This window comes from Diadema antillarum, unplaced genomic scaffold, assembly GCF_040938485.1.
Source record: "Diadema antillarum isolate AM-2024a unplaced genomic scaffold, OU_Dant_1.0 scf00000074, whole genome shotgun sequence".
Classification (NCBI taxonomy): domain Eukaryota; kingdom Metazoa; phylum Echinodermata; class Echinoidea; order Diadematoida; family Diadematidae; genus Diadema; species Diadema antillarum.
The window spans coordinates 905,961-932,822 of NW_027270963.1; the positions used below are offsets into that span (position 1 = coordinate 905,961).

At 36.2% G+C, this 26,862-nt stretch overlaps 1 protein-coding gene and 1 pseudogene across 1 annotated transcript; one reads left to right on the plus strand and one right to left on the minus strand.

Annotated features, from left to right (window-relative positions):
- Positions 1-26,862, minus strand: part of LOC139717280 (sushi domain-containing protein 4-like) — a 460,844-nt pseudogene that overhangs the window by 112,492 nt on the left and 321,490 nt on the right.
- LOC139717278 (uncharacterized) lies at positions 2,793-8,729 on the plus strand. Its single transcript, XM_071628771.1, has 2 exons — positions 2,793-3,054; positions 6,355-8,729. The coding sequence occupies exons 1-2, from the start codon at positions 3,052-3,054 to the stop codon at positions 6,742-6,744; spliced, it is 393 nt and encodes a 130-aa protein (XP_071484872.1). The 5' UTR covers positions 2,793-3,051; the 3' UTR covers positions 6,745-8,729.

Genomic DNA, 26,862 nt, shown 5'->3' on the forward strand with positions numbered 1-26,862 from the left:
AACAAAGCAATTGTACTAAAAGGTACGTGTAGGTCCCACCTTTTATATTAGGATCGCTCTGTTTTGGATGTCTCGGCCATTTCAAAACCAATTTCTATCAAATAAATGGTGAATTAGTCTTGAAGTTACACGCTCTTTCACATTTCACAAGAGGTTTCTCATTATCTTTCCAAAAATGTTAGAAACCTGAAGGTAGGTCTCAACCCAAACTAAATGTATATTTGCATGTATGTACCCAGGTATGTCAATATGTATCTCTCTCTTCCTCTTATTTCTCCTGTTCTCCTCCTTGAATATCCATTTGCTTGGATGAAGGATGATTTTGTTCTTGTTTGATTAATGGTGCTCATTTCTACCCCTCCCCAGGACCAAGGATCTACATAACTACAACCCACATACCCAATCAGTAATTAGTAAAAATGAGATCAAAATGCTGCAATTTCTGAGCAGTGACATCTTCTAATTAGACGGAAAACCTTGACAAATAAAAGACGTTCATTTGCATTTACCAACCTCCTACGGATAGGTGATGGCCTCGTCGAAGAAGTGTTGCAATGAACAATGCTTATCATGCCATTCAATCTTTCCATTTTCTGTTTATATATGAAAAAAAAAAGGTCCCACACAAGTCTCATATCTTCAATGAATGCAATTCATGGCTAATGCGATTCCCAGAAAAATTTGAAGACAAATGTTTCGAAAAACAAAAAGATCTCCTGCTCATGCTAGCCCTTGATGATACAGGGTTTCATGACCACGTCTAGTTTTCCATTTTCTGTTTACATCAACAACAACAACAAAAAGTCCCACACAAGTCTCATATCTTCAATAACTGCAATTCGTGGCTAATACGATTCCCAGAAAAGTTTGAAGACAAATGTTTCAAAAAAAAAAAAAAAACTCCTGCTAACCCTTCATGGCTTCATGACCACATGTATAATTTACTTTTGTAAATCCATCTTATTTTTGCATTGATAAAAAGTGATTAGATGCTAGTCTGTGTAGGACTGCGGTTCTGTTTACTTGGGCAGGTATATACTTGGTATATACTCGGAGATTGCACTTCCATTATACAAAGGAATATGCCTTTACAAGGAAATAACAAGGGCAAAAGGATTGCATGTCCTTTCTAGCTTACTCTAATGGCAGGGTGATGTGATTATGATTCCACAAAACATCCATGCGAAGTCGATGGCTGTAATTTGAGTCCTATATGTGTCCCATCCTCTGTGTACCCATCACAATTTGTTGAAACTGAAGCAATGCTTTGCGGCATTTGACCAACCCTCACCCACATCACAGGCATGGTTTCTTCAAAACTACAACTCACTCTCCTTTTTTGATGGATCAATTTTTATTTCACCAATAAGTTCATCATATATTTGCAGTTCCTCTTATAATCTAGTCTGAACGATTGATTGAAATGAATTGTACTTGACGGAATACCAGCTTACAATGTAAAAATATACATTGAGAAAATATTGGTACATTCCATATCAATAACCACCAGGTTTAGATTTTCCTGATTTAATCTAAATCGCACAAAACACTTAGTACAAGAATAAGAACTCGAATTGAAATCAAAACTCTCTCACCCCACATTAATTCATCTACAGGATGGCTCCTGGCTCCTGTGTTCAGCCATCTCAGTTCCAGCATCTTTTAAGACTGCATTCAGATGGAAATGATTCTTGACGGCATAATGTTACTAGAGCTTAAAATATATGTGATAATCTCCCTGCATTAACTTAATAAAGCTGCTGATATCTGGGCAAGAAAAATACCAAATGAAGTTATAAGATGATTGGGTTGAAAACATGAAAATAAAATGAAATGAAAATCATTTTATTTACCATTTCTATCTAATCTTTCTCCATGATAAGTCATGCAGTGAGATTAAGAGGGCTCAATTTAGTGATAAAAAGATTATCATTCTTGCAATCAAAGTCTCCATTGACTAAAAGGTTTAAATATCTTATTTCCTTATAAGTGACTACTGAGTACAGCTTAAGTGTATAGTGATCGATATAATATAATTCCAAACTTAATGTTAGTGGGTCAATTCATGAAAACTTGATTGGCTTAACCTGACTAGAACCTCCATCTGGCAATCTGGTTACTGTTGTACCTGATTTCTTTACTTTGTCTTTGATGGGTTTAGACCAGCCAAACAAGTTTGTAAGGGAAATCTTACTCTTCTGCAAGGGAAACAAAAGTTGAGTTGGAAGAAAATATTCTTACCATTTTCATTTTCATTTTCGAAGAAATTAATGACTTTGAGACACCCAGACTTTGTAAATATGTATTCCCTCTCCCTCTCTTTCTCTCTCTTCTCTGTCTGTCTCTCTCCATCAGTTTGTCTGTATGGCTGTTTCTTCCTGGGCCAGAACTGTGCGTACAATTCCTTTTGACGTCACATGGTACTTACTGGCCTATAAAGCAGGGAAAGAACAGTATTTCACAACCTGGCTCAGCCCAGCCAATCGGGTAAAGCCACAGACATTAGGCCCCGCCCACCTCATGACGTTTGCATCAGCGCTCCATTGAGGCATTGGCTGGATATTACAGGAAGCTTACTCCAGCTCCAAGGGAAGAAAGGCTTGTGTGTTTTGTGGGGGGGGGGGGGGGGGGGGGGAGAGTTGGGGGTTTCCAAAGCCTGTTTGAAACTATAAATATGACAAGCACCACGTTTTTGTCTTCAGTCTAGTTATCTTGGCATTTACCGACAGACCAATTAGGCCGAGTGCTCGCTCTCCCTCTCTTTCTGCCAAGTCCTTTTTTGTGTACATTTTCCCTCCTCTCTCGCTCGCTCCGTTGTTCGGCAAACCTGCAGACCTCGCTGAAGCAGAGTCTCAAGATTCCATAGTGATTCAGTTACAAAAATATTGTTTGTGTACGCATCCTTGATCTCCACCACTTCACACACAAAAAAAAACCTCAAAGGGTCACCTGCTGAGAGGCATTCGTCTGATTCAAAGAGGGAATACAAGCTGCCGGAAAAAACCACCTGGGTTCACACTTGGCAAGTCAATTGCTGTAATCACATCAATAATGGTAAGTTTACATGCTTTCTTGCAAAGTTCTTTTTCCAACAGCAAATTATTTTTCTCTCATTCATCATGTGAGTCAATTGGGGAAATTTGCTGTGGACTTGAAAATCTCCACACATGATTAGCTTTCATGCTGTTGAAAATACTTTTCATGATTTCTTAAATACATTGATTTGGGAAATGACTATTGATGATTTCAACAGAATTTCATTTTTGTTCAAAGGCTGCAATATCAAACATTTTTGCATAATCATGCTATGTCTGAGGACTAAAGTTCACATATAGATAGGGAAATATATTGCTTATCACTGCTTTGTTCAATGTGAATGAAAACAAAAATGCATCTTCAGTGGACAAAAACATGCATGGGTGCACTCTGTTTCCTCATAATGCTAACAGCTTTTCTCCACTGAGGATTGGAGAAAGTACTGTTGTACCAGAAATTTCCGTGTGCATTTAAATTTTGCAAATTTTGAGAGAGCGAAGATTTGTGAAATTAAAACGCTTTCACACTGCTGAAGATACTCCAATGAATAAGGAAATAAAATATATATGTATCTATATATATATTGACAGGTTTTCATAATATGTAAGAGGGAGGTTAACACATCAATGAGATCGTAATTATGTTGTTAAAGTCAAGGATGTGTGGGAGTCATCGCTGAAATCTTATAAATGTTCATCTCCTTTGAGAGGACTTGAACAACAATAACATTGTCAGGATTCACCGGCTCAAAGAATGACTCCTCTGAGATAGAATATGCTTTCGCTATGAGCTTAATTTAAAGGGTGTGTACAGTTCTGGTCGAGGTGAGAATTTAGCTTTTAACGTTTTGCGAGATATTCAGAAACCACTATATGGGATGTCAAAGAGCATGTGGTTCTAAGGGGCATCGAAAGTTTATTCAATGAAAATCGGTTTTGAAATGGCTGAGATATCCCAAAACAAGGTGAAACAAAGAGATCCTAATAAAGTTGTGGCATGTCGCCTTTTATTATTAGCACTTTTTTTTTGGATATCTCAGCCATTTGGCAGCCAATTTTCATCAAATAAACATTGAATTCTTCTTAAAATTGCATGCTCTTTCATATTTCATAGGAGGTTTCTCATTATCTCACTTAGGAATGTTCAAAGCATGAATCCACACCTTGACCAGTACTGTACAGCCCCTTTAATTCAAGCTCAGCAAAACCATCAGTGACAACTGTGTAGTTAGTTACATAATCATGTGTATAGAAGATTTAAAGCTGTACCTACATCAGGTCTAGAAAGGAGAGAAAATGAAGAGCTGTTCACCTACTTCTGTAAGAGTCACAGAATTTATTGACGGTGCATTCAGTCAGGTGGATAGTAGTTACCTCCATCATACATTATTATGTCATGTCCATCACTACATGAATGCTGTTTAAACCAATACATATTGCTCTTGACTGTTTGCGGATCATCTTTTCTGATTACTGATGACTTTGATAGGTCAAGAACAAAGGGGGAGGGCAGAAGACCTTCAAGAAAATCTCAATTGGTGATAGAACTGAATGTGATTGTTAATACTCAGAGGCAACTCTATCACAGCTCACAAAATTTGTCCTTAAAAACAGCAGCCAACATTGATTGCAAGGAATAGTCCCAGAGCTTTGAAAACACGTATATATGATCAAAAGTGAAGTATCCACTTCCTGCAAGATATAAGGAGTCAGTGAAATGAATGGTTCAGATTATGATGGCATTCAATGAAACTTAAACCAGGGTATCATGTACAACTGTCTGCATACAAATTCAAAATTTTTAAGTCTCACATTGAGAGAGTAGCACAATGATTGTATTGATCCCTCCATTGAGATTAAATGTTAAATATACATTGATGAAACTATTCATAAATGAGGGTTTGTTATTTCATTACACTCAAAATATATATCTGAAAGGAAATGCGCATAATGTTGGTTCATGCAGCAACAGTCACACACTTCTGATTTTGGCCAAAGAAAGTTACAAGAGTACAGCCAACCTTGCCAAGTCGAATCCAAAAGAACCAGAAAAAGAAGTGTGTTGACTTACGAGGATTTCAAATTGTACGGTAAAATTTTCTAAGTTTATCTCTATCAAGGGTAGAATTTTTTCTTCCATTTAAAGAAGAAATCCACCCTTAAAACAAATAAACTTCAAAAGAAAGATAAAAATATTCCCTACAGAACGATGCAAAAATGACAAAAATTGGATAAGAAATAAGGAAGATGTGACATTTTGAAATTTAAGATTTTTTTCAAAAAACATTTTTTGACCAGTCCTTATGAATATTCAATTGAGCAAGCTGATGATGTTATACCCTCACAATTTCTCATGTACGTTATATATGAAATTCGAAAAAATTGTTATTTTCAGCTGATACAAGTGAAAGCATGTTCCCATACCAAGATATATCCTGCAGAACTAACATATGTTTTTTTTATTTTGGGTGGTTTTAAGACAAGTTTTCTATTTATGCAGCTGAAATATATTTGTAAATCGTTTTCATTTCTGTAAATGAAATGAATAAGAAATTGTGAGAGCATGGTCAAGAAATGTCTTCCGTAAAAAATGTGAAATTTTAAACTTTTGTATATCTATCTTGTTTCTGACCCGATTTTTGTCATCTTTTGTATCATTCTGAAGGGAATATTTTTCTCTTTCTTTTGAAGTTTATTTATATTTGGAGTGGATTTCTTCTTTAAGTCAAGGCTGAATGTAGCATGCTACAATTTGTTACAAGAACTGAATGAATGAACCCCCAAAGTCATTAAAACATGATATTTGAAAGTGGATAAAGAACATTTGAAAAAGAACTACCAAACACCTAGCATAGGTCACTTGGGTGGAATCATCTTCAAACCAGTCCTCTTAAGCCTGAATTTTGGGAGCACAACTCTTGCACAGCATTACTGATTGCAATTTTCAAATATAATACTTCATTTCAGAACAATAATTTATCAAAAAATCAATCGCTAGTTCTGTATTCAAATCAAAACAACTGCCTGACAGCCCAAGCATATCCATTCACAAACATCTTCAGGAGATGTATAAATTTGTCCCAACCAAACCACTTTTTGAAAGAATCAAAGGAAACTTCTTGCCAAATGTGAGTTTCCTTCATCGAAAAAAACAGAAGCAATTTGAACTCAGTTGGGTCCACTGCGTTCTGATGCTGCTGGTCAAACGTAATTGAATGTTTGAGGACACATAGATAGCCAGAAAGAATAAAAATCAAATTGGTTTTATTTTTGTTTTATCATTTTTTGTACACTTTTGATTATATCTTTTCTTAAACAGGAGAAGCACATCCTTTTTGTCCTGAGCGTCTTAGCTGTGGTCATTCCCAGTATGGTTTTTGCTGCCCCCACCCTACTCGACCAACTCATGGACGTCAATACAGCTGATGAGACGGATGAGGACATTGGTGGTGCCCACGACTTTGACAAGAGGGAGGCCATGGGCTTCGACGACGGCTTGGACACGCTGCTGCGGCAACGGCGCATGCCACGAGGCGACCACTGTGTCATCAACTGCTGGAATTGCATTAAGGTTTTCCACAAGAACAGCATCAACCTCGGTTCCTGTATCACCGGCTGCTCTGGCCTTACTACGAGGAAGATGCTGACCAGCCCTTTGGATGCCCAGTCATGGTCAAGATGCGCAACTCACTATCGCCACCAACGTTAGAGTTTTCTGAATAAGTCTTGGCACCCCCATCCTACTTTACCAACAAAAACCACGGACTATTAAGAACTGTACTCTCTACTAGTAAATACAGAAAAAAAAAATTCATCCAGCCATTTGTTACATCCTTCGTTATTATTTTGTTCCTGTTGCACCCGAAACCACTACACTATGTTCAAGTTAAATTTCCACATGTTATCAAGAACTGTTGTGAAGAAGTACTCAACTTCTCTAGAATCTTAACAATAATTGTCAGCTGACTACTTTCATAACTAATTGACCTGACAATACTGAATGATTTTTCATGCAGCAACACACAATGTCTAGTGCATTCAGCTGAACGTTAAAATCCATGGAAAATGAAATATTGAACCAGTTTTGATTTTGTAATGGTGCCATTTATGTGAAAAAAAATGCATGTTTTCCTATCAAAAGTCCAAAGTTGAGTAATCAGTATGTCTAGTAGAAAAAGATGGTTCATTGTATTCAGGGTTCACTTGAGGGGACCTTTTTTTCTCTCATGTTTTTGATATCATGCATCATGAGAGCCTTCGCCAAAACTGCTTTTTGAAAATGCTTTTTGAACATCCTACATATTGGATCACACTTTTTTGGGGGGTAATTTATTCATCAGTGAAGGAATGCATTTAAACTCTGCACTCTCTATGGCAGAATGCAGTTACCATCGACACCAGTATTTTTCATCGTCTCATTTTTTTTTTTCATTATTTATTTTTTGGTGTGTGCAATAACATTGATCTGTAAGAACAATGTCTGAAGCAGTGTCAAACAGTTTTGTGTCCTGATGTTTGTGGCATGTACTACAAAGCATGCTCTGATGTATTTGAGGCTTAAGAGCCTGTAAGTGACAAAGCTCATATTCAAACCATGATTCAACCACATCAAAATGCATTCTGGTGTAAATGTTGATCAGCAGGCAGACACCCTTGGGAAAGAAACCAACAGCTTTCCACTGTTAAATGTAACACTAACCCCAGCTTTCCACCTTGAACGAATGTTTCTCTGCTCTGCACTTAAGTATTCTCCATCAGTCTAATTAATCGAATAATTTTGGCTTTTTATCTACTGCACATTCTCTGTTTTTTTAATGTCATGCAAACATGACTGATGGTCGGAGTAGTTACTGTGTTGGTCGTACTTGTTTGATTTCATGAATGTACCTCAGACTTCCCTCAAAGAACCAGGCAGTTCCGGGAGTGAAAGATAGTGAAATGATTATAAACAAAAAATCAAACAAGCTGACCTTCTACAATCAACTTCATTCTAGCACTGGACAATAATTATGGCATATCACCTTCCCTTATCCATGAAATATTGTCCATTACAAAAATGAACGATAAATCATCTTGACATTTGCTGGATTTTCAGTTAGATTGCTTTCCTGTTACTCATATTCATCAGAGCACTTCTCTAGAAAAGAAATTATGCAGCTCTTAAAAAAAGACAATCTAGTACAAAATTTTATATAATCTATTTATTGTTGTATATAGTGTATATTATAAGATGAACTTGTGCTATATTGATTTGTTCTATCAAATAGTTAGATTGTACGATTAGCTTGCTTGCATCCACCATCCCTGCAAACAGGTTGCATTCATGTTCTAAAATAATGCCTACATTAAGAGCTGCTCTGATTCCGCATCCCTCGCATCATTTAAATGTCATATCAGGCTATAGGTGCAATATTGCAAAAGAACTTTTGTTTGAACAGCTCAAAAGCATATATGCTATTTACAGGCTAAAACGTAAACACTCAAAATGTAAGGGTCATGCTCTTAAAAAAAAAGAAGAAATGCAAATGAGCTCTTGGGTTGCCAAGTGAGGGCATGTTTATTTCCTTCCTGTACCAGTGAGAATTTTCATCAGAATAAAGCCAAAATACAATGACGTTTGCAGATTTTGGCTTGAGTTGTATTACAGAATGATGATTAAAAAAAAGACAAATGACAAAACTATGTTGCAACGAATGTTGCCATCTCATTGTGCATGCATGCCAGCTGAAGTCGCCTTCCCATGGTTCTCATAAGGAGCTACGCTCTATCTCCATCTCCACAAGCATCTAGATTATTACAACCAAGGATAAAATGGGACAGGGGTGGGGGAGGGTGGGGGGAGGGTGGGTGGAGAGATAATGAGGAAGAGGCATTTGGGAAAGGGGGAGGGGGTATCATTGATGAGGTAATGAGGGGTCACACTGAGAAAGATGCAGACCATTTAATTAATCCATTCGATACTGAATTCTGGATCTCCACAGACTTAATACGCAGGCCACCAGATTCCCGTATGGAACTGGTTAAGACATAGCCAGTAAGTTTGGTAGCCCCTCGTCTAATGGGTACCAGCTAATGGGATACGCCTGTTGATTGGATAGGGTTTGAACAAACACCTTCCATGATGGTAATAGAATTTTCCCCCTCTTCATTAGGTACTCTGGTTAACTGGGCAAAATCTACTCTCCCTAAATCCTACGTAACTAAGCAGTAAGAGTTCTGCAACAATACTTTCAGTGAACCTGTGTGGAATGTCTCTCAGGTGTGCAAGATTGTGAAGAGGTGGTGATGTAGTGTCAGGTACTTGGGGAGTGCATGCTTTTCGTTTTCGTTGGGTGCATGAAAAAAAAAGCATCAAGATTGTTGTCATGGCAACAATAGGCTGACATCCATCATGGTAGAGTCTGTAGTGCACTGTATTTGCCGTAAGATATCGGGTAAACTGACTGACGTTGCTGTAAAATGTGCCGCAGAATAGATGAAAAATAGATGGCCTGAAGTTTTGATAATGAGTCTGAAATTGCTGTTTAAATTGATATTACGTGAGTCAAAGAGGGGAAATAGGAGAATCTAAAGACACGATAAAAGGGAATGAGATGCATGTAGTTCTACGTGGTGCTTCTTGGGGTGTATCTGTGTGTAAGTGTATGCGTGTATGTGCGTGTCGTATGAAATGAGCGGAGAAAAAAAGTGGCACTGATGAAAAAGTAGACCCACACAAACATAGAAACATATGAATATGTATATATATATATATATATATATATATATATATATATATATATATATATATATACATACATACATACATACATACATACATACATACATACATACATACATATATATATATATATATATATATATATATATATATACATATAAAGATATAGATACAAATATACATTTGTAGATTAAAACATAATACATAAACAAGGAGAGAAAGCTTGAGGGAGATAGGTATTTAACATATTCACATAGTCATACAGCTACCGACATGGTCTAATTTTCGGGATCAGCTGGCTGGAATTACCGATCGTAATTACCTGTAAACATGGCCATAAAATAGCACAGTATCCTGTTCTTCACAGTTCATCTAATATGCCCTGCAAGCCATGTCTAACATGTGCCTATACAATAATGCTGGTACAGAGTCAGTTTCAAGAGAAAGGGTGCATATGTGTGTGTGTGCATGTGTGATTATTGAAAGTAAAGTGTTTCTGAGTGCCCACAAACATACAATACAAACAATGGTTATGACAGTATTAACAACATGATAACTAAATCTATGTAATCAAACTATAAAGGACATTCATCTGTGGGGAAAAAAAGTGACAGTTCAATAATCAACAAAGTATGTAAGCTACATATTATGGTGAGTATATCAATTCAATGACAAATGCAACTTAAACACATACCTTCAAGATCAGGTTATTGGCAATATCAGATTATGCCTTCAGTAATGGTGTTTTTAAATTTTTCTGCACTATACAAAACTATGACTACCATTTGTACATGACTTAACTTAAAAAAATTGTTATACAAAATGCTACTGAAGGACAAAATATCCTCAATTTAAATTTTCATGCATATGCATAATTTTGGAAGAGTCAAAACAAAGACAATTTTATTCAAACCCCCCCCCCCCCAACAACTTGCATATCCTTGATTTTGAGAAAAGCTCATTGTAACTGGACTGCTGAATTTACCTTTATCAATTAGGAGAATGAGCATTCTGGCCCATGGACTAGTTTTCAGCTGGTATCTTGAGCAACAATGATCACTTAACATTACAGCAACAAAGGAAAAAAAGAAAGGAGGAAAAGACAATACAAATGAGCTAAGGGGATGGTCTTCACAGTATCCAATAACAGTGTTTTGGGGCATTAACCTATATAACCAGGAAAACTGGGCTAACTCTCCTAAAGCACAGCTTGAATTACCAGTGCCAGGGAAAGCACAGACTTAACACATTATGCGGAACTCCTTCCATACCACTCACTATGTCAAAACATCAAAATTCTCTCTAATTTGGCATTTGTGATTATTTTTCCTTAATTCTTTCCATTCTGGAAATTGAAATGGGAATTCTGTACACCATGCATAGCCAAACCATATCGCATTGCCTCTTGTATTATTTCAACTCCGCCTCCCCACCCCCTCACCCCAACTCCCCCCCCCCCCCATACTTGATGACAACATGTCTGACGAACTAATATGACTAGCACAGTGCAATGATTGGTGGCATGTTCACAATTAGTGGCACTTCCACTGCCCACTTTCAAGGCTACCATGCTCAATGAATGGTGTAATCAATGAATAATTCTGTCATGCCATCAATGCAACAGAAAATGATGAATAGCTCCATGTGGAGCTTGCCAATATTATGTGTGGACCATCACTCTCAATCTGTTTGTAGTTGAAAACTATGGAAAATACTTTGCAATCATTACTGCATATGGATATTATTTTGCTTGTACCACAAACGATGTTGACCTTGATGTCAGTTGATCTAATTCATTGGTTTGTTGATTACATTTTATTGCACTTGAGTCTAACTTATCTTGGTTTATGAGAACAATCTAACACAGTATAGGTACACTTTCTTGAACCAGAAAGGTAATTTGACACAGGTTGTCAACAAATCATTATTTGCAAGTGTATATTGTGTGATAAAAACCCAATACTTGTCAATAATAATAATAATAATAATAATAATAATAATAATAATAATAATAATAATAATAATAATAATAACAACAACAATAATAATAAACAATAATAATAACAATAATGAAAATGATAGTGATATTAATACAAATAATGATAATCATAATATTACTTGATATAATAGAAATAAAAATAATGATAACGATGACTGTCATAATAATGATAATGATAATGATAATAATGATAATAATAACAATAACAATAATAATAATAATGATAATGATAATAATATCAATAATAATAATAACAATAATAATAATAACAATAATAATGACAACAGCCCAAAGTAGAAATGCATGAATATTTATGCATCATGAAAATTTGTGCGTTTACCGTATTCAGACTTACAGAGTATGCATGAATGTGTTGGTAGATAACGAGATAAGTGCATTATGTCTATACATATATATATATATATATATATATATATATATATATATATATATATATATATATATATATATATAAGTAACAAAACTGCAACAAAGTTCATGCTGTATTCACTAACGGTTTATTTCTTCACACAAATTTTAGGGCGGTGAGACGCTCGAAAATTTGTGTATTTGTGTGAAGAAATAAACCGTTGGTGAATACAGCATGAACTTTGTTGCAGTTTTGTTACTTATCTTTTTATCTTGCCAACACATGGACTACCTTATCAACATTTATATATATATATATATATATATATAATGGAACAGAACGTGCTAAGGTTATGTTCATAATATGTTGTTTTTTCTTGACCGACATGAATGGATCATAAGACGAGAAGAGTACAAAGTACTTTCATAGACTTACTCAAAACACATAAATGATAAACTGAGAACAGAGACTCATACTACACAGCTCAATATGGGTGGCTACGTGATTGTTACGGCATGGCTCCTTTCTTGAAAATGCTTCATCATTTCCCCACCAGACTAAATATCAAGAACACTTTCAAGAAAGATGCCTCCCCCTCTCTCTCTCTCCTAGACAGACTATTACATTTATGCTGCTTTGGGGAATATGAAATTCGTTGGCTGCCTTTCTTTTCTTTCTCTCCATGTCTCTCTCGCACGATTCATCATTCCGCATGGATGCCTCCATGAAAGGCGTTCACTGCCTGCCCACACCACATGCATTTTCTTCGACAGTTAGATATGCATAGGTCAGCCATGGTCTCTCTTTCATATTTGACCATAACCAAAGGAGAATAATACTGCGATTGAGCAAGAATGTTGAGAAAGTGAGGAATACTAGAGAAAGGAGGAGTAAGGGGGGTGTTGAAAGAATGAGATAGAAATTGAGTGAAATAGTGAGCTGATAATCAAACTCTGTTAATGATCATTCTCCGTTAGAGAAAGCAGCTAGAAGTTCTCCAACACTGAGCAAAAACTCCTTCATTTTCTTTCGGCAAGGTAGATGTCTCCTAGTTACTTGAAGAAGTTGTCAAACAATTGTTAAAAAACTTTATGTTGAAGTAGGCAAATCAGATAATATGATCTGTGACTTTGTCTTCTGGGCAATTCCGCAGTTAGGTGGACATGACATGGATAAAAGAAATGTGCCTCTTTATCTAACTCTTTGATTTAGGTATCAACTAATGCCATGGATGTTCACCAATCACTAAGGTCTTTCAAATTCAGTAGATTTTATTTTTCGTATTTATTGATTTTGCGAGATCTAAAACCATCATTTAAAATGTACATGTGGGACTTGGGATGCTGAAATTCACTTAAATGCAAATTACAGTGGGTTGCTTTGAAATTTTTTCCTCAAATTTTTGCTAAAAGGTAAAAGATGAATACATTCAAATACTCCAGAAGTCATGTGACATTTTGTCAATTACAGAATGGTGAAATGACCTGCGGAATTACTCCGGACAAATGTAACGTTACTAACTGTAACGTTACTAACCATGCATTTGGGGGTCTAGCTAATGAATTATCGGTCAAACTGCTAAGAATATTTGCGTGAACATTTGTCATGATGCAATAATTGAAATTAATGCAACACTTTGTTTGAAGTAACTTGAAATTTTGCACACTTTTTGTTACAAGACATTGATTTTTTGGTCATGTCCTTTTTTCGTAACGTTACTAACCAGCCCTTTTAGTTGCCATAGCAATTCTAATATTTATTGGATTGTACTCATTCTTTTCTATATCATAGACCTGGGGAGGATGAACATGTTTTAAGATGATTTTGACTTGAAATGAATAAATGGTGATTTAGCAGTAAAAATAAATATCTAAATTTCTTTAAATGTAACGTTACTAACCGCGGAATTGCCCTTCTGTGTTTTGTTGTTTCATTGAATCATGCTGGGCACTGTGCATATTATAGGAACAAAATAATATTGAGCACATTCACACGTACACATCTCTGGAAATCAGTGGCTCTGGAATGTGCCAAAGAGTCATTTGATACGATCTTTCACACCAGGACAATGGGAAAAGGCCCATGACCACTGATATCCATATGTCTTTTCTGTCACTTGATGCTACCAGTACGTTGGCCCTGGACTTCTCCATTTACCTTGAGCGTCACCTTTCGGAAAACCACACTCATGTGTCACAAGTGACACGCAAACAAACAAACAAACAACTGGTGAAGAAGGCAAAAGTGAACCAAAACAAGACACAACATTATTAGGGACACATTTGAGTCAAAGAAACAACAATGTCTTGAAAGGATTGGTGGCGAAGACTCATGCTTGGAAAAGGATCTTGGGAGAGTTCAAGTACGAACAGGTTATGGGATGCTTCTAACAGTCCATAGACATAAGCTCACCATTTTTACACAGAGACACACGGACCAATTATCACTGACAGTTATCTGTCACTCGATGCTACCAGTACACTGACACTGGAATCTGGTTCACCTTAAATTACAATGTCTGAAACTACATGCATGCATCAGTTTTCACGTGCACGCATCATGTGAGAAAAATAGCAACCTTACACTACGGGATAAATTAAATGCTTCCCTTTGCTACCCTTTTGTAGCTGTAAGACATATTGTCTTGAAAGTACAGAACAGTACAGATGTTTTATTGTATCTTGCTTCACTTTACTTTAATTTACTTGGGAAAGGATTATGTGATAGCTCAATTAGTAATACACTGCCTAAAATATTTATAATAATGAATCCCATCTTTTAGATGGTGGTCTCCTGCATTCAATGTTCTCTGTTGTTTACTGAAAAATACTGTATAATCTTATTTGATGTTTCTGTGTGTCTACATTGCTCAATGCAATCACCTATGTGTATCTATTTATGTTCTGCTATCGATTTATTTCACTGCACTTCTTATTCTTTGTCTATGTACTTTTTGAAGTTTGTATTCAAATTGTATCTGATTGAATGCAGAAATAAAAACAAACAAACAAAACAAACAAACAAAACATCTTTAAGATCCATTTTAGTATCATATGCAAAAAAACACATTGATTTTCTCTTTTTTTCAGAGATTATGAGAGAAAGTGCCCAAATGACTCAAATAAAACCATAAAGGATTACTCCATACTTTGTTTTAATTATTTCAATAATTAATACTTTGAAAATATTGTGAAGAGAACATACTGTACTTCATGAGTATGCCATAATATAATAAATTGTAATCTTCACATCTTGAAATCTCTTCATAATGGTAACTATGGGATTATTATTTTCTTTTTGTCTCCTTTAATCTTCCTTTATGTCCACACAATCGAGGAGTCGATGTGCTGAGCTTCAAAGATCCTTGCTTTCTATCATGGTTTTAATTATTCTGGAACATTCAATGTTGATGAATAATGCATCATTAAAAGCTGTGGATGTCTCCTTTTAAAGATTTGAATTATACTATTCTGCCACTTGTTGTGTGATAACTATTGTACCATATATTTTCATAATGGACAAAGACTAAGCTTTCTCCATGATAACCATGTAAAGTCCACAAGAGGAGGAGCTTGTACAACCACAGTTTGTTTCAAAATGCACATTTCTGTCCTTGCACCACAAAACTGATAAGTGGCCACTACAAAAGCACTTAAATGCCAATAAGCAGGCTAATACCTCAGGAATAACAACTATAATTCTCTATGGCCATGGTGGAAACCCCCTATGTGTCACACTATTCTGAGACACCAATGTAGCAATGCTTTGGGAAAATATTCTTCTTCTTTTTTCAAATCTATGTAACTTTTACAGATTTCTGTTATCCTGGACATGTAGTGAGCAAAGTTGTAAACAAAATACCAAGCTTTGCTTTGATGTATATTATATGACAAATCTCTGATTGTTTTTCTTTCAAATAACCAGTTGCTAAATCATTGTAGAGGAATGACTTTTGTATACAAAACAGTGATAGGAAATCAGAATTTACTCCCAAATCATGTAAGGAACACTGCTTGATATTCAACCACCAAATAAAATGCAAGCTACATGTGACAGGAAAAGAATTGCAAGAAATGCTGCCACTGCATGTACTGTGGCATTTGGCAATTTATCAATCGATTTGGGAGGGTTTGTGCATTTGAGCAGAATATGCGAACTTGGCACGCTGGCGACTGAGCCGGGCATGTGAACATGGCACTTAAAGAGTTAAGTCCCCTCCCAAGGACTGGCAAAGAAGATATTAAAGAAAAGTGCCTTTTACGTAAGGGCAGAACTGCTGTTGTGTTGTCTAGACAAGGATGGTGTATGAATGCATATTGCATAATGTGTTCTATAGAAAGTGCACACCATTTTAGCATGAAACCCCCCCCCCCACCCCCCCCCCAAAAAAAGAAAAAAGAAAAAAAGTGACATGCTTTAAAAAGGGGCCACAGAGATAAGGTGGCAAGTGTGAGTTTAAAATACACACTGTCACTCTTTTTTTTCTTCTACCCAGTTTGTATGATACCACAGGTGGCAAGCCCCCTTTGAGTTGCCCCCTCCTCTTCCTTCTTCTGATAATAATCACACTTGAGTCTTATGATGCTGATAACTCTACCACCTCATAGTGTCCTAAGTTGCATCAATACCTGTGGGAAACATACCCATACAAGATATCAAACACACAGCAAAGAAGCTGCCTTTGAACGAAAAAAAAAAAAAAAGGATCTGAGCATTGCTCTTAATGAGCTTACTGTGTCAGCACAACCCATTTTTTTTTTTTGTGTTTCATTTAGTACTGCTTTTTTTTTCTTACCAGAGAGCTGAGCTCGCAAAATGCTGATGGCTTTTCACACCACTGCCTTCCAACTACCCGTCTGGAGCTGTTTAATGGGAGGTGGAGTAAAGAGATCATCCAATTCTCTCATCAGAGAGCATGGCGGAGGTGCCAACCACTGATCGAGTACGTAAGAAAACTCAAATATGGAGTCATTCCTCAAATGTCTACTCATTATGTAAACATGAGAATACACTTTCACTTTCATGACTCTCACTTCTATGCCATAGATGACAGATGCTTCTTTGATGCTTAGCTACCAACTTCAAATTGATTTAAAAAAAAAATCAGACACATGCATTCATTCAAATGTATTTTGATAGGGATGCTTTTGATTCATCCAATGATTCTAATTTCCTTCTAGTAAAACTGAAAGCAAAGAATTAGCAGTGACTTTGATACACTAGAGTTTGAATTTTTGTGATCATTATTCTTACTGTAGAAAATGTTTAAACTTCGGTCCCGATCATTCACGTTCGCTGACCTGTGCATGCTCACGAATATGGTATACTCTCTATGTACAAAGACTACATATAACATGCCAATCTGGAACTATATACCATGGTGCACCACAGTTGGTAGAACAGCAAGATGTAACATGCACCGTTCAATGTGGGATGTAAAATTTCAACACTTATTTGTTTGCGGTCACCATTCAGACTGTACAACTGCATGCCTTTTTGCAAAATAGAAAGCACAAATCATTGTGATTTGGATTGAGACTCAAATCACTTTAACTGGTGCATTATTTAGGTTCACACTGTTAAAGTTTCAAAAGTTGGGTCTCAATCCTAATTGTGACCAGAAATAACGTATTATTCTGAATGCAATGAGAATTGAACTTTTCACTCATTTTAATGAGAACAGTAGCTAGACATTTTGAAAATTTTTCTTTTTCTGATTGATAATGCAAAACCTGGCCACCCTGCGTGTTAATTTGTAAAGGCAGTCAGTCACTTAAGGAAAAAAAAGTTCTGATTATAGATTACCAAAAGTCAATTTTCAGATTTGGGTATGTTGACATTCTTGAATGACAGAGCTTTTTACTAACATATGACTTGCCCCAAACTATTTCCAAATCCCAAACAGAGCATGAAAATGGTTATGAGCCAGCAATCAGACAGCAATTTTGAAAAACAAACAAATTAGCTTTGAAGTTGAGATGCAGTCCAGCATACAGATATCAAAATTCACATACAGTAGGCCAGTGAAAAACATTACAAACAATTCCAAAACTTAATTTCCCAAAATGTTTTTGGACTTTGAAATTTGGAATGGTGGCAGTTAAGATATGAAGCATATGATTTGAAGTTAAATGAATGAAATAAAATGATAATCCACATAAGATCTTCTTCTTGAAGGTTTTTCAGCTTCAATGTTTGCAGTTATACTGGGTATCCGAACAATTCCAAAACTTAATTTCCCAATATGTTTTTGGGCTTTGAAATTTGGAATGGTGGCAGTAAAGATATAAAGCATATGATTTGAAGTTAAATGAATAAAATAAAATGATAATCCACATAAGATCTTCTTCTTGAAGGTTTTTTCAGCTTCAATGTTTGCAGTTATACTGGGTATCCGAACAATTCCAAAACTTAATTTCCCAATATGTTTTTGGGCTTTGAAATTTGGAATGGTGGCAGTAAAGATATAAAGCATATGATTTGAAGTTAAATGAATAAAATAAAATGATAATCCACATAAGATCTTCTTCTTGAAGGTTTTTCAGCTTCAATGTTTGCAGTTTTACTGGGTATCATAGTGATAGGTAGCAAATGAAAAAAGAAAAAATATGAAATTGGCAGAAAAAGTAGGTCTACTCTGTTTCAGAAGAGGGTTGAAGGCAAACATACAACACCAAAACATCAGGTGTCGTGTCCTAAATAGGAGCACACACACAGCATGTTGGAATGATGCAGTAGTTCCAGAAATAGAGGTGCATTAATTCCCTGAATGTTGGCATACACACACACACATACACACGCTCACACACACAAACGCGCGCAAAACCATATTTGGATTGTGTCACACTGCCCATTTGACTGGAATGGACAGGAATTAATAAACTAGGATCTTGCTTATTACATCGTAATTCTCAATGCCAAGGCTAAATATCACCAACTTCTTTAAACATTAAGACAAAAGAGGGTAAAATGAGGGAAGTGAGTGTGTGTGTGTGTGTGTGTGTGTGTGTGTGTAAGTGTGTTTTTGAGGAGCTATGAATAAGTGGGGGAGGACCCTCAGATAACAAATAATGGGGCAGAAAATTCTCGAGGGGGAAGCCATTAACAAACCCCCTGTTCTGATCCAGTGGTGCCCGACCATGCCATATATGTATCAAACCAGTTAATGACTCTAGCAGCAGTCGCAGGTGCGGTTTGAGGTACATTAAGGTGACAAGGGAGATACACAACAGGGGTGACAAATGAGATGGGAGAGCTAGTGTACATAGAAGGCACACTCAAAATTGAATCAGCAGTAGATTCAGCTATTACCTGGTACTACCTGCTCCTACTACTACTTCTACTACCCACTACTCCTCCTCCTCCTGCTCTTACTTACTTCTGCTACTACTACTACTACTATACTGTTACTTACTACTACACCTATTAGTTCTACTACTACTACTACTACTACTACTATTACTACTACTATTACTACTTCTACTGTTACTACTACTACTACTTCTACTATTACTACTACTACTACTACTACTACTTCTACAATTACTACTACTACTACTACTAAACCTATCACTTCTGCTACTACTACTACTACTACTATTACTACTGATTACCATTACTGCTACTACTATTCCTTGCCCATTATTGCATTAAAGAGATGGTATAGCTGTAGGTCAGATGGGCAATTCAAATTTGTACTTTTTTTAGATGATTTGAAACCACTTACAAAATGTTAAAGAGCATACAATTCTCTGAAGAATTGAAAGTTATCTTTTTTTAATGAAAATCGGTCTTAAAATGGCTAAGATATCCAAAAATAAAGTACAACAAAGTGGTCCTAATTAAAGGTGGATCCAACCTTTTATTAGGACCTCTTTGTTTGTGGATATCTAAGCAATTTCAAAACTAATCTTTATCAAACTCTGAATATCTTAGAACTGTATGCTCTTTCCTATTTCATTAGAGGTGTCTCATTATCTCACAAAATTGGAAACCTGAAGCCCTATCTAAACAAAACTATACCATCCTTTTAAGATATATATATTTCTTTGACTAATTCCAGTGGAAAGAACAATGACAGCATGAATGCTATGTTTGACTGCATGGCTGGTTTTGAGCAGCAAGCATGCACATTCTACACTTTCACCACATCAACTCCGCACGAACCACGCCCACTCATTTAGGCCGTCACTAGGGGAAGATAAACACAAGAATTTATTGTCCTAAATCATTCCAGGATTATCTCCTGATGCACTTGACCGATTCTGAGTCAACACACGGCAGAACAAGGTCCCCACTGACAGAAGCACTCACGTCATGTGGCCCACTCTATGAAAACATCCCTGTTCATTCTATCTCTGCACAAATAATAACTTGACTGTATTTTGACTTTAAATACTGCTTTTCTCTCCCTCATTCTCCCTTAAAATGATGTTTCAAGCCCATTAATGAATTTGTTGATATCTGTCTATCTGGAGAAGATTGCAACTTAATAAATTCTACCCACTTACTTTTTATAGATATCATGTCCTTTGATTGATATTGGATGAATCGCATGCCTCTTGATCACCCCCAAAGGCATCGTTGCATAGTAATGACAATGCTACTATCAGTGAAATTATGACAGATTGCTATCACAGATATGTGGACTAGCCTTCTTTATCTTCTACATATGGTACAATGTACCTGGTTGATACTGACTATTGCCAGTCACCTGGGGGATTGGCAACATTCACCTGTTTTCTTGTGTGGGTGTGTGAGTGGGCCCCACTTCACGGGGTTAGTACCCCCGCTCTTTGCGATGAATGAATGGAGTGGGATCCTTTATGTGCGTGAGTTGTGATTCTCTCACAGCAAGGATCCTCCATGTGATGTCCTTTCTGGAGGACATGTACGTCGGGTTGGTCAGTGGGGGGCTTGTAAGGTGACAACATTATCACCCCATCTTGGATATTGAATATACACTCAGCGAAAAAAAAAGGAAGTAAACACTTTTTAAAGTTCTTACTTCTCATAGAATACTTGGCTAAATAGTATGCGTTTTATATGCCATGTTAAAGGTAATTCTATTGGCTATCAACCTCAATGGTAGGTCAATAAAAAGCAAAACTTCCCAATTCAAATGACATTAGAGAAGAAGAATTATTACTAAAAATAGCACAAATCTGAAATATTATTTCAACTTAGGAAAAATTGAAAATAACATTTGGTTCTTGAATTTGTCTCATGAAATCTTCAATTCCTGTATTTAATGAATGAAATAAATAAATTTTGTCCATTTTATCAAATTTGCGGCTTACTCCCTATGTCATTTGAGGTTCCAGTTGACAAAAAAATTCGTATTTTCCCCCTTTAGTTTCCCACTTTATTTTTGTAAGGGGAAATAAGGAGAAAATAAGGAGAACAGAAATCCATTACAAAAAAGTGTGGTGACATCCTCCATAGGAAACGAGCGTTTTTAAATGCACCGCGCAGAGCGCACAATCAGGTATAGGACATTTACACGGACTCTCGACTTCACGAACTCATACCTCCCAGAATATGTCTTTTTGCTTAAATGCACCTGGTTTTTATGAAAATCTAGATTTCAAGCTTGCTCTACGTACCTCATTTGTAGAGTTTTGTGGAAATTTTACATTGGTACCTTTCGAGTTGAAAATTAGGTGTCATTTCTCACTCAAACGCAATCAGCTCTACGACAACACGCAATTTTACATTGACTGCGCGGTGTGTCAACTGTGAGCCTGAAGGCCTTTTTGGGATGGTTATTTTACTGCCATACCTGTTGTATTTGTACAATGCACCTGCCTAGTAAGTTGCAGCAAATACTCACGTGTATTCATACTGAGTTTGGAGGAATTTTGTGAAACTTCGCCATCGGTACCTTTTCAATATTCATAAACCATGTCAGTGTAGCCCTGAGTGAATAACCCACCAATATGTTCATACACTAAAGCAATTGCGTGCTTCTCACTTGAATACGCTACGCTGATTGGCTAAATGTCATTGGCCTTACAAGGTCGCATCGGGTCAACGATCGTGATGTAGCGTGTATGCAAATTCGTGACGTGACAATAGATGCACGCGTCTTTATTACTATTTAGATTTCGTTAAAACATTAGCTCAACGTAGCATTTGCGGCACGTGATTGCATCATGAATATGTATTATTCTTTAACGCTCAACGCACTGTGATTGGTGGTATGCAAATGACGGATCTACGTTTACGTCATAGCTCATTATCTCTTTGTCACCGTTCGCGTGTAGACTTTTTGTAATGCTATTTTTGTTATTCCACTCATGTTTCTCTATTGGTATTATTACTATCTTGAAGGGTATTTATAAATTAATAACAAAATGTCAATCTCTGCAAATTTTTACTTTTGTGCATTGGGGGAAAATAATCAATGTGCTCACTCATGCATAAAGTTTCCCCTTGTATTAATCTACCAGTTTCATAGCCAATTAAAATACCTTTAATATGGTAAATGATACATTGATTTTTATAAAAATGTTCCATGAGAAATATGAAGTTGAAAAGTGTTTATTTGCACTTTCTTTTTTTGCTGAATGTATGTGACTATCTATAACCCTTTCCAGACCATAGAGTTCTGGTATGGATGGACGGACGGTGTGTCTGAATGCTGTTGTGTCAGTAAGATGTATGGATATAAGATAAGTCTGTGTCCGAAAACGGCCTGTGACTGATGTTGCTGCTTTGCAAAATCACCTGCTACACTGTAGATCCCTCAATAGTCACAGCTCTTGCTAACGCCCCTTTCATAATGGAAAATCTTTTTTTCAATAGGTGTACCCAATGAACCTCCGGATTTTCTCAGAATAAAAAAAAGTCCCAGTTGAAAAACATGATGCAAAAAACTGCTGTCATAATTCTTGTGTATTGACACAAAATCCTTATCTCTTTGCGAAATCCATTATGATAAGAATATCTGTATAGCTCGACCTTTTTTTAGAGCAAAAAATGATAAATCCTGTGTGCAAAGGAGGCTAGGGGGTAATGCTACCGCCTACCAAACTGCACTACTCATGCTGAAGAGGTGATGGGTGCAAAGACCTCTTTGACTTGGGGGGGGGGCTTTTTGCACTTGTAATTTGCATTGGCCTTCTCTGCATTTCAGTCTGGAGGGTGCGTAGAGGTAAACTACCTGGTAATGATGATGATTATGAATTCACCATGTTCAATCATCAGCACTTCCAACAGGTAGAGTTAGTCGGGGTGGGGGGGGGGGGTGAGGGAGATGCTGACTTTGCTCTTGGCAAAACAGTTTGCCACAAAATAATCACCACAGATTTCCCAAGCCCTTTGACTGGCACACTGAATGACCAGTCGATGCAGTTTTTAGCCTTGAGTATGACCAAGGATGGGGTTAATGTACTGATGTGCCATTGAAAACAAAAGCAATGACAAATACACAAGGTAAAACCAAAAATAAAAGACATGAAAGAAAGGGCAAAGGCAAATATCAGCTTTATGCCCCTTCCCCCCCCCCCAAAAAAAAAAAAAAAACAAAACAAAACAAAACAAAAAAAACCAACAACTAGTGTCTTTATAATTTCTTCTTATTCTCAAGACAGATAAAAAAGAACAACTCTTTCAAGTTCAGGTGAAAGAGATTGCAGATTCCAAGCATTGATGTACATCTTTAACCCATTGAAGACCAGTCCTGAGTATACTCGGCCAGGTGTCTATGGGAAATGTGTATTATATAACAAATAGAAAAATCAGCTCGTCCTCAAAAGGTTAAAGAAGAAATCCACTTGAAAAATAAAAGAACTTCAAAAGAAAGAGAAAAATATTCCCCACAGAATGACACAAACATGACAAAAAAATTGAATAAGAAATAAGAAAGATATGACATTTTGAAATTTCACATTTTTTGGAAAACATTTCTTGACCGGTCCTTAAGAACATTCAAATGAGCGAGTTGATGATGTCATACCCTCACAATTTTTCAAGTATGTTATATATGAAATTCTGAAAAATTGTTATTCTAGCTAATACAAGTAAAAGCATGTTCCCATGCCAAGATATATCAGAGCTAACATCTGGTCTATCTTTATTTTATGAGGTTTTAAGACACATTTTGTATTTATACAGCTGAAATTTGAGATTTTTGTCATTTCTGTATATGAAATGAATAAGAAATATTGTGAGGGCATGACATTGTCAACTTGCTGATTTGAATATTCATCAGGATTGGTCAAGAAATGTTTTCAGAAAAAAACTGTGAAATTTCAAAATGTCATTTCTTCTTTATTTCCTATCCGATTTTTGTCATTTTTTGTATCGTTCTGTATCGAATATCTTTCTCTTTCTTTATAAGTTTATCTATATTTGGGGTGAACTTCCTCTTTAAGGAAGGATTTCAGGAAACAAGCTCATGCCAGCAAGGCCTATTTTGCTGATCGAGAATGGCATGATGAACGTAGGAAACAACCTCAATGGCTTTTTGATCCACTTTGTGTCACAAAACATCAGCACAACCTCATCAGCAAAGGATGACAGACACTAGAGGAATACAACCGGTAATATGGAGCTCTGACTACCAGGAGCTATCAGGGCTGAGAGAGAACAAACAAACAAACACACAAACAAACAAACACACAAACAAACAAACAGCTTTTTTTCTGTTTTTAGGTAAACTGTCAGTGTCCATTACTTTGCCAATGAAGAGCAGTGACTGGTGTATGGTCAACTTCATTTTAACATGTGTGTGATGCATTCTTTTATTTGTTTGTTTATGTTATTGTTAAATGATGCCCATGAGGGAACAATTACATACTACAATGCAAACAGAGAAAACGACTCGATGGCTCTCTCATTATTTTTACAATGACCACCATCTTGTAAAATATTTCTCAGAAGAACTTCCTCGATCCCATATGAAGAGGGAAAGCATTTTGAAATGACTCTCACAAAAGTGACCACCAAAAATAATGGATTTTCAAGAGTTAGCTACTGAGTACTGGAGTAACAATTGCTGCACTTGCCTATGATGGATTGGAAATTATTTTAAAAAAAAGTTGAGTAGGTTTGAAGTAGACTTATTTTCAGAAAAGATCTAAACATAAAAGACTGATGATTCATGGACAGAATATTTCAAGACCATTACGTCAGAGTAATTACCGGTACATTAATGCCAAGATACACAATATGACTGTGTTTTTTTACAGAAGGCTATCTCATTGTGTGTGTGTGGTTTTTTTTTTTTTATAGAAGGTACAATGTATCTCCTTTCAAATACAACTTTACAAGTATTGGCAAAACACACTTGAGAGGAAATGCATCACAAAACACACATGAGGTTAGTTTTCAAGTAGGCCTGAATAGAAAGTTTGTCCTTTGAGTAAACAAGATAAATTTTATTTTCAAATTTCTTTTGATGTCTTAATAGGAGCCCTTCTACACACATGTTGCAGGTTTGTGTGCCTCTTATAAATCATTTTTATTCTTCATTTTTCAGTATTTTCTCTTTTTTTTATATAGTTTTGTACAACTCCTCTTTGATCTTCAGTTCTCTTCATTACCAATTTTTAGGTGCAGGAATGCATGCCTGAATACATGACAAAAACAGGGAGCACAAACATTGATACTTTGCAATGATTTTGAATGGGATACCCTCAATGAGTGAAGAAAGTTTTAGAAAACCCTGCTAATTCCTTTATAGTGCTGCCTCATGGAAAAAATGATAATCTTTAAAAGATATAAATCATATATTTTAGATGTAACTTATATTAGGACTACAAAATTTTGATGAGTTATGAAGCATCTAGTAACTGAAAATCTACTTTCAAGATTTTTTTTTTGAGAGGTTCTTTCAAATTTCCGTGTGATGTCAATAATAAGAACTCATTTGCAAACCACTTTGTACAATGGCTCAAGTGGAAAAAGACACATTGAAACTGAATGTACGTGTATCATTCAACAAAAGCTGGTGATGACAACACTTCAGATGGGAAGCATGTACCTGCTTGTGAATAGAGAATATCAGAATGATTTCACTTCAACATCTATATAAGCCCCTCCCTTGCAAAAGAGAAAGAAATAAAAGGAAACTTGTCATCATCTTCTCAAGGTTAGCAAACAAATGTTTTTCTCATCAGCTACCATAAATGCTCTATGAAAACACCTTGCTTTGACATCACACCTGAATTGTATGCTTTCTCACTTTGACTAAAACTAAAACTAAAATGCCACAAACATTGTTCGGCAGCAAAGGATGAAGTTTCAAGACTTGGCATGGCATTGCTTGGGAAAAACAAACTCACAACGTGAATACTGGAAATAAGTTTCATACATTCAGCCTGAATATACTCTGCAGTTGTTCTGAGTGGATAAAAAAAAACACAACAACAACAACAAACAAACAAACAAGCAAACAAGCTGATCATAAATAGAAACATAGAGGAGGAGCTTAATCCTCCATATTCCAGAGAAGAACAGGAGCTTTGCAAGATGTCGCATACAGGCATGACACTTCAGCCTAACAGTGGGAAGAGCTGCTAACAAAGTCATATTCCTCTAAAGGCATTGAATCTAATCATGAAGGCACAAGAAAATTTTTACTGCACAGAAATTATTGTCTAGACATCAAGAAACTGGCAGCGCTGAATTCAACTGCATATTTTATATTGGGGCAAGATTACAGGAACAGGTTACATTCATTAAATCTGCAGAAAGAAGGAAAGAAACAATTAAGCTGCAGGAAATTATCATA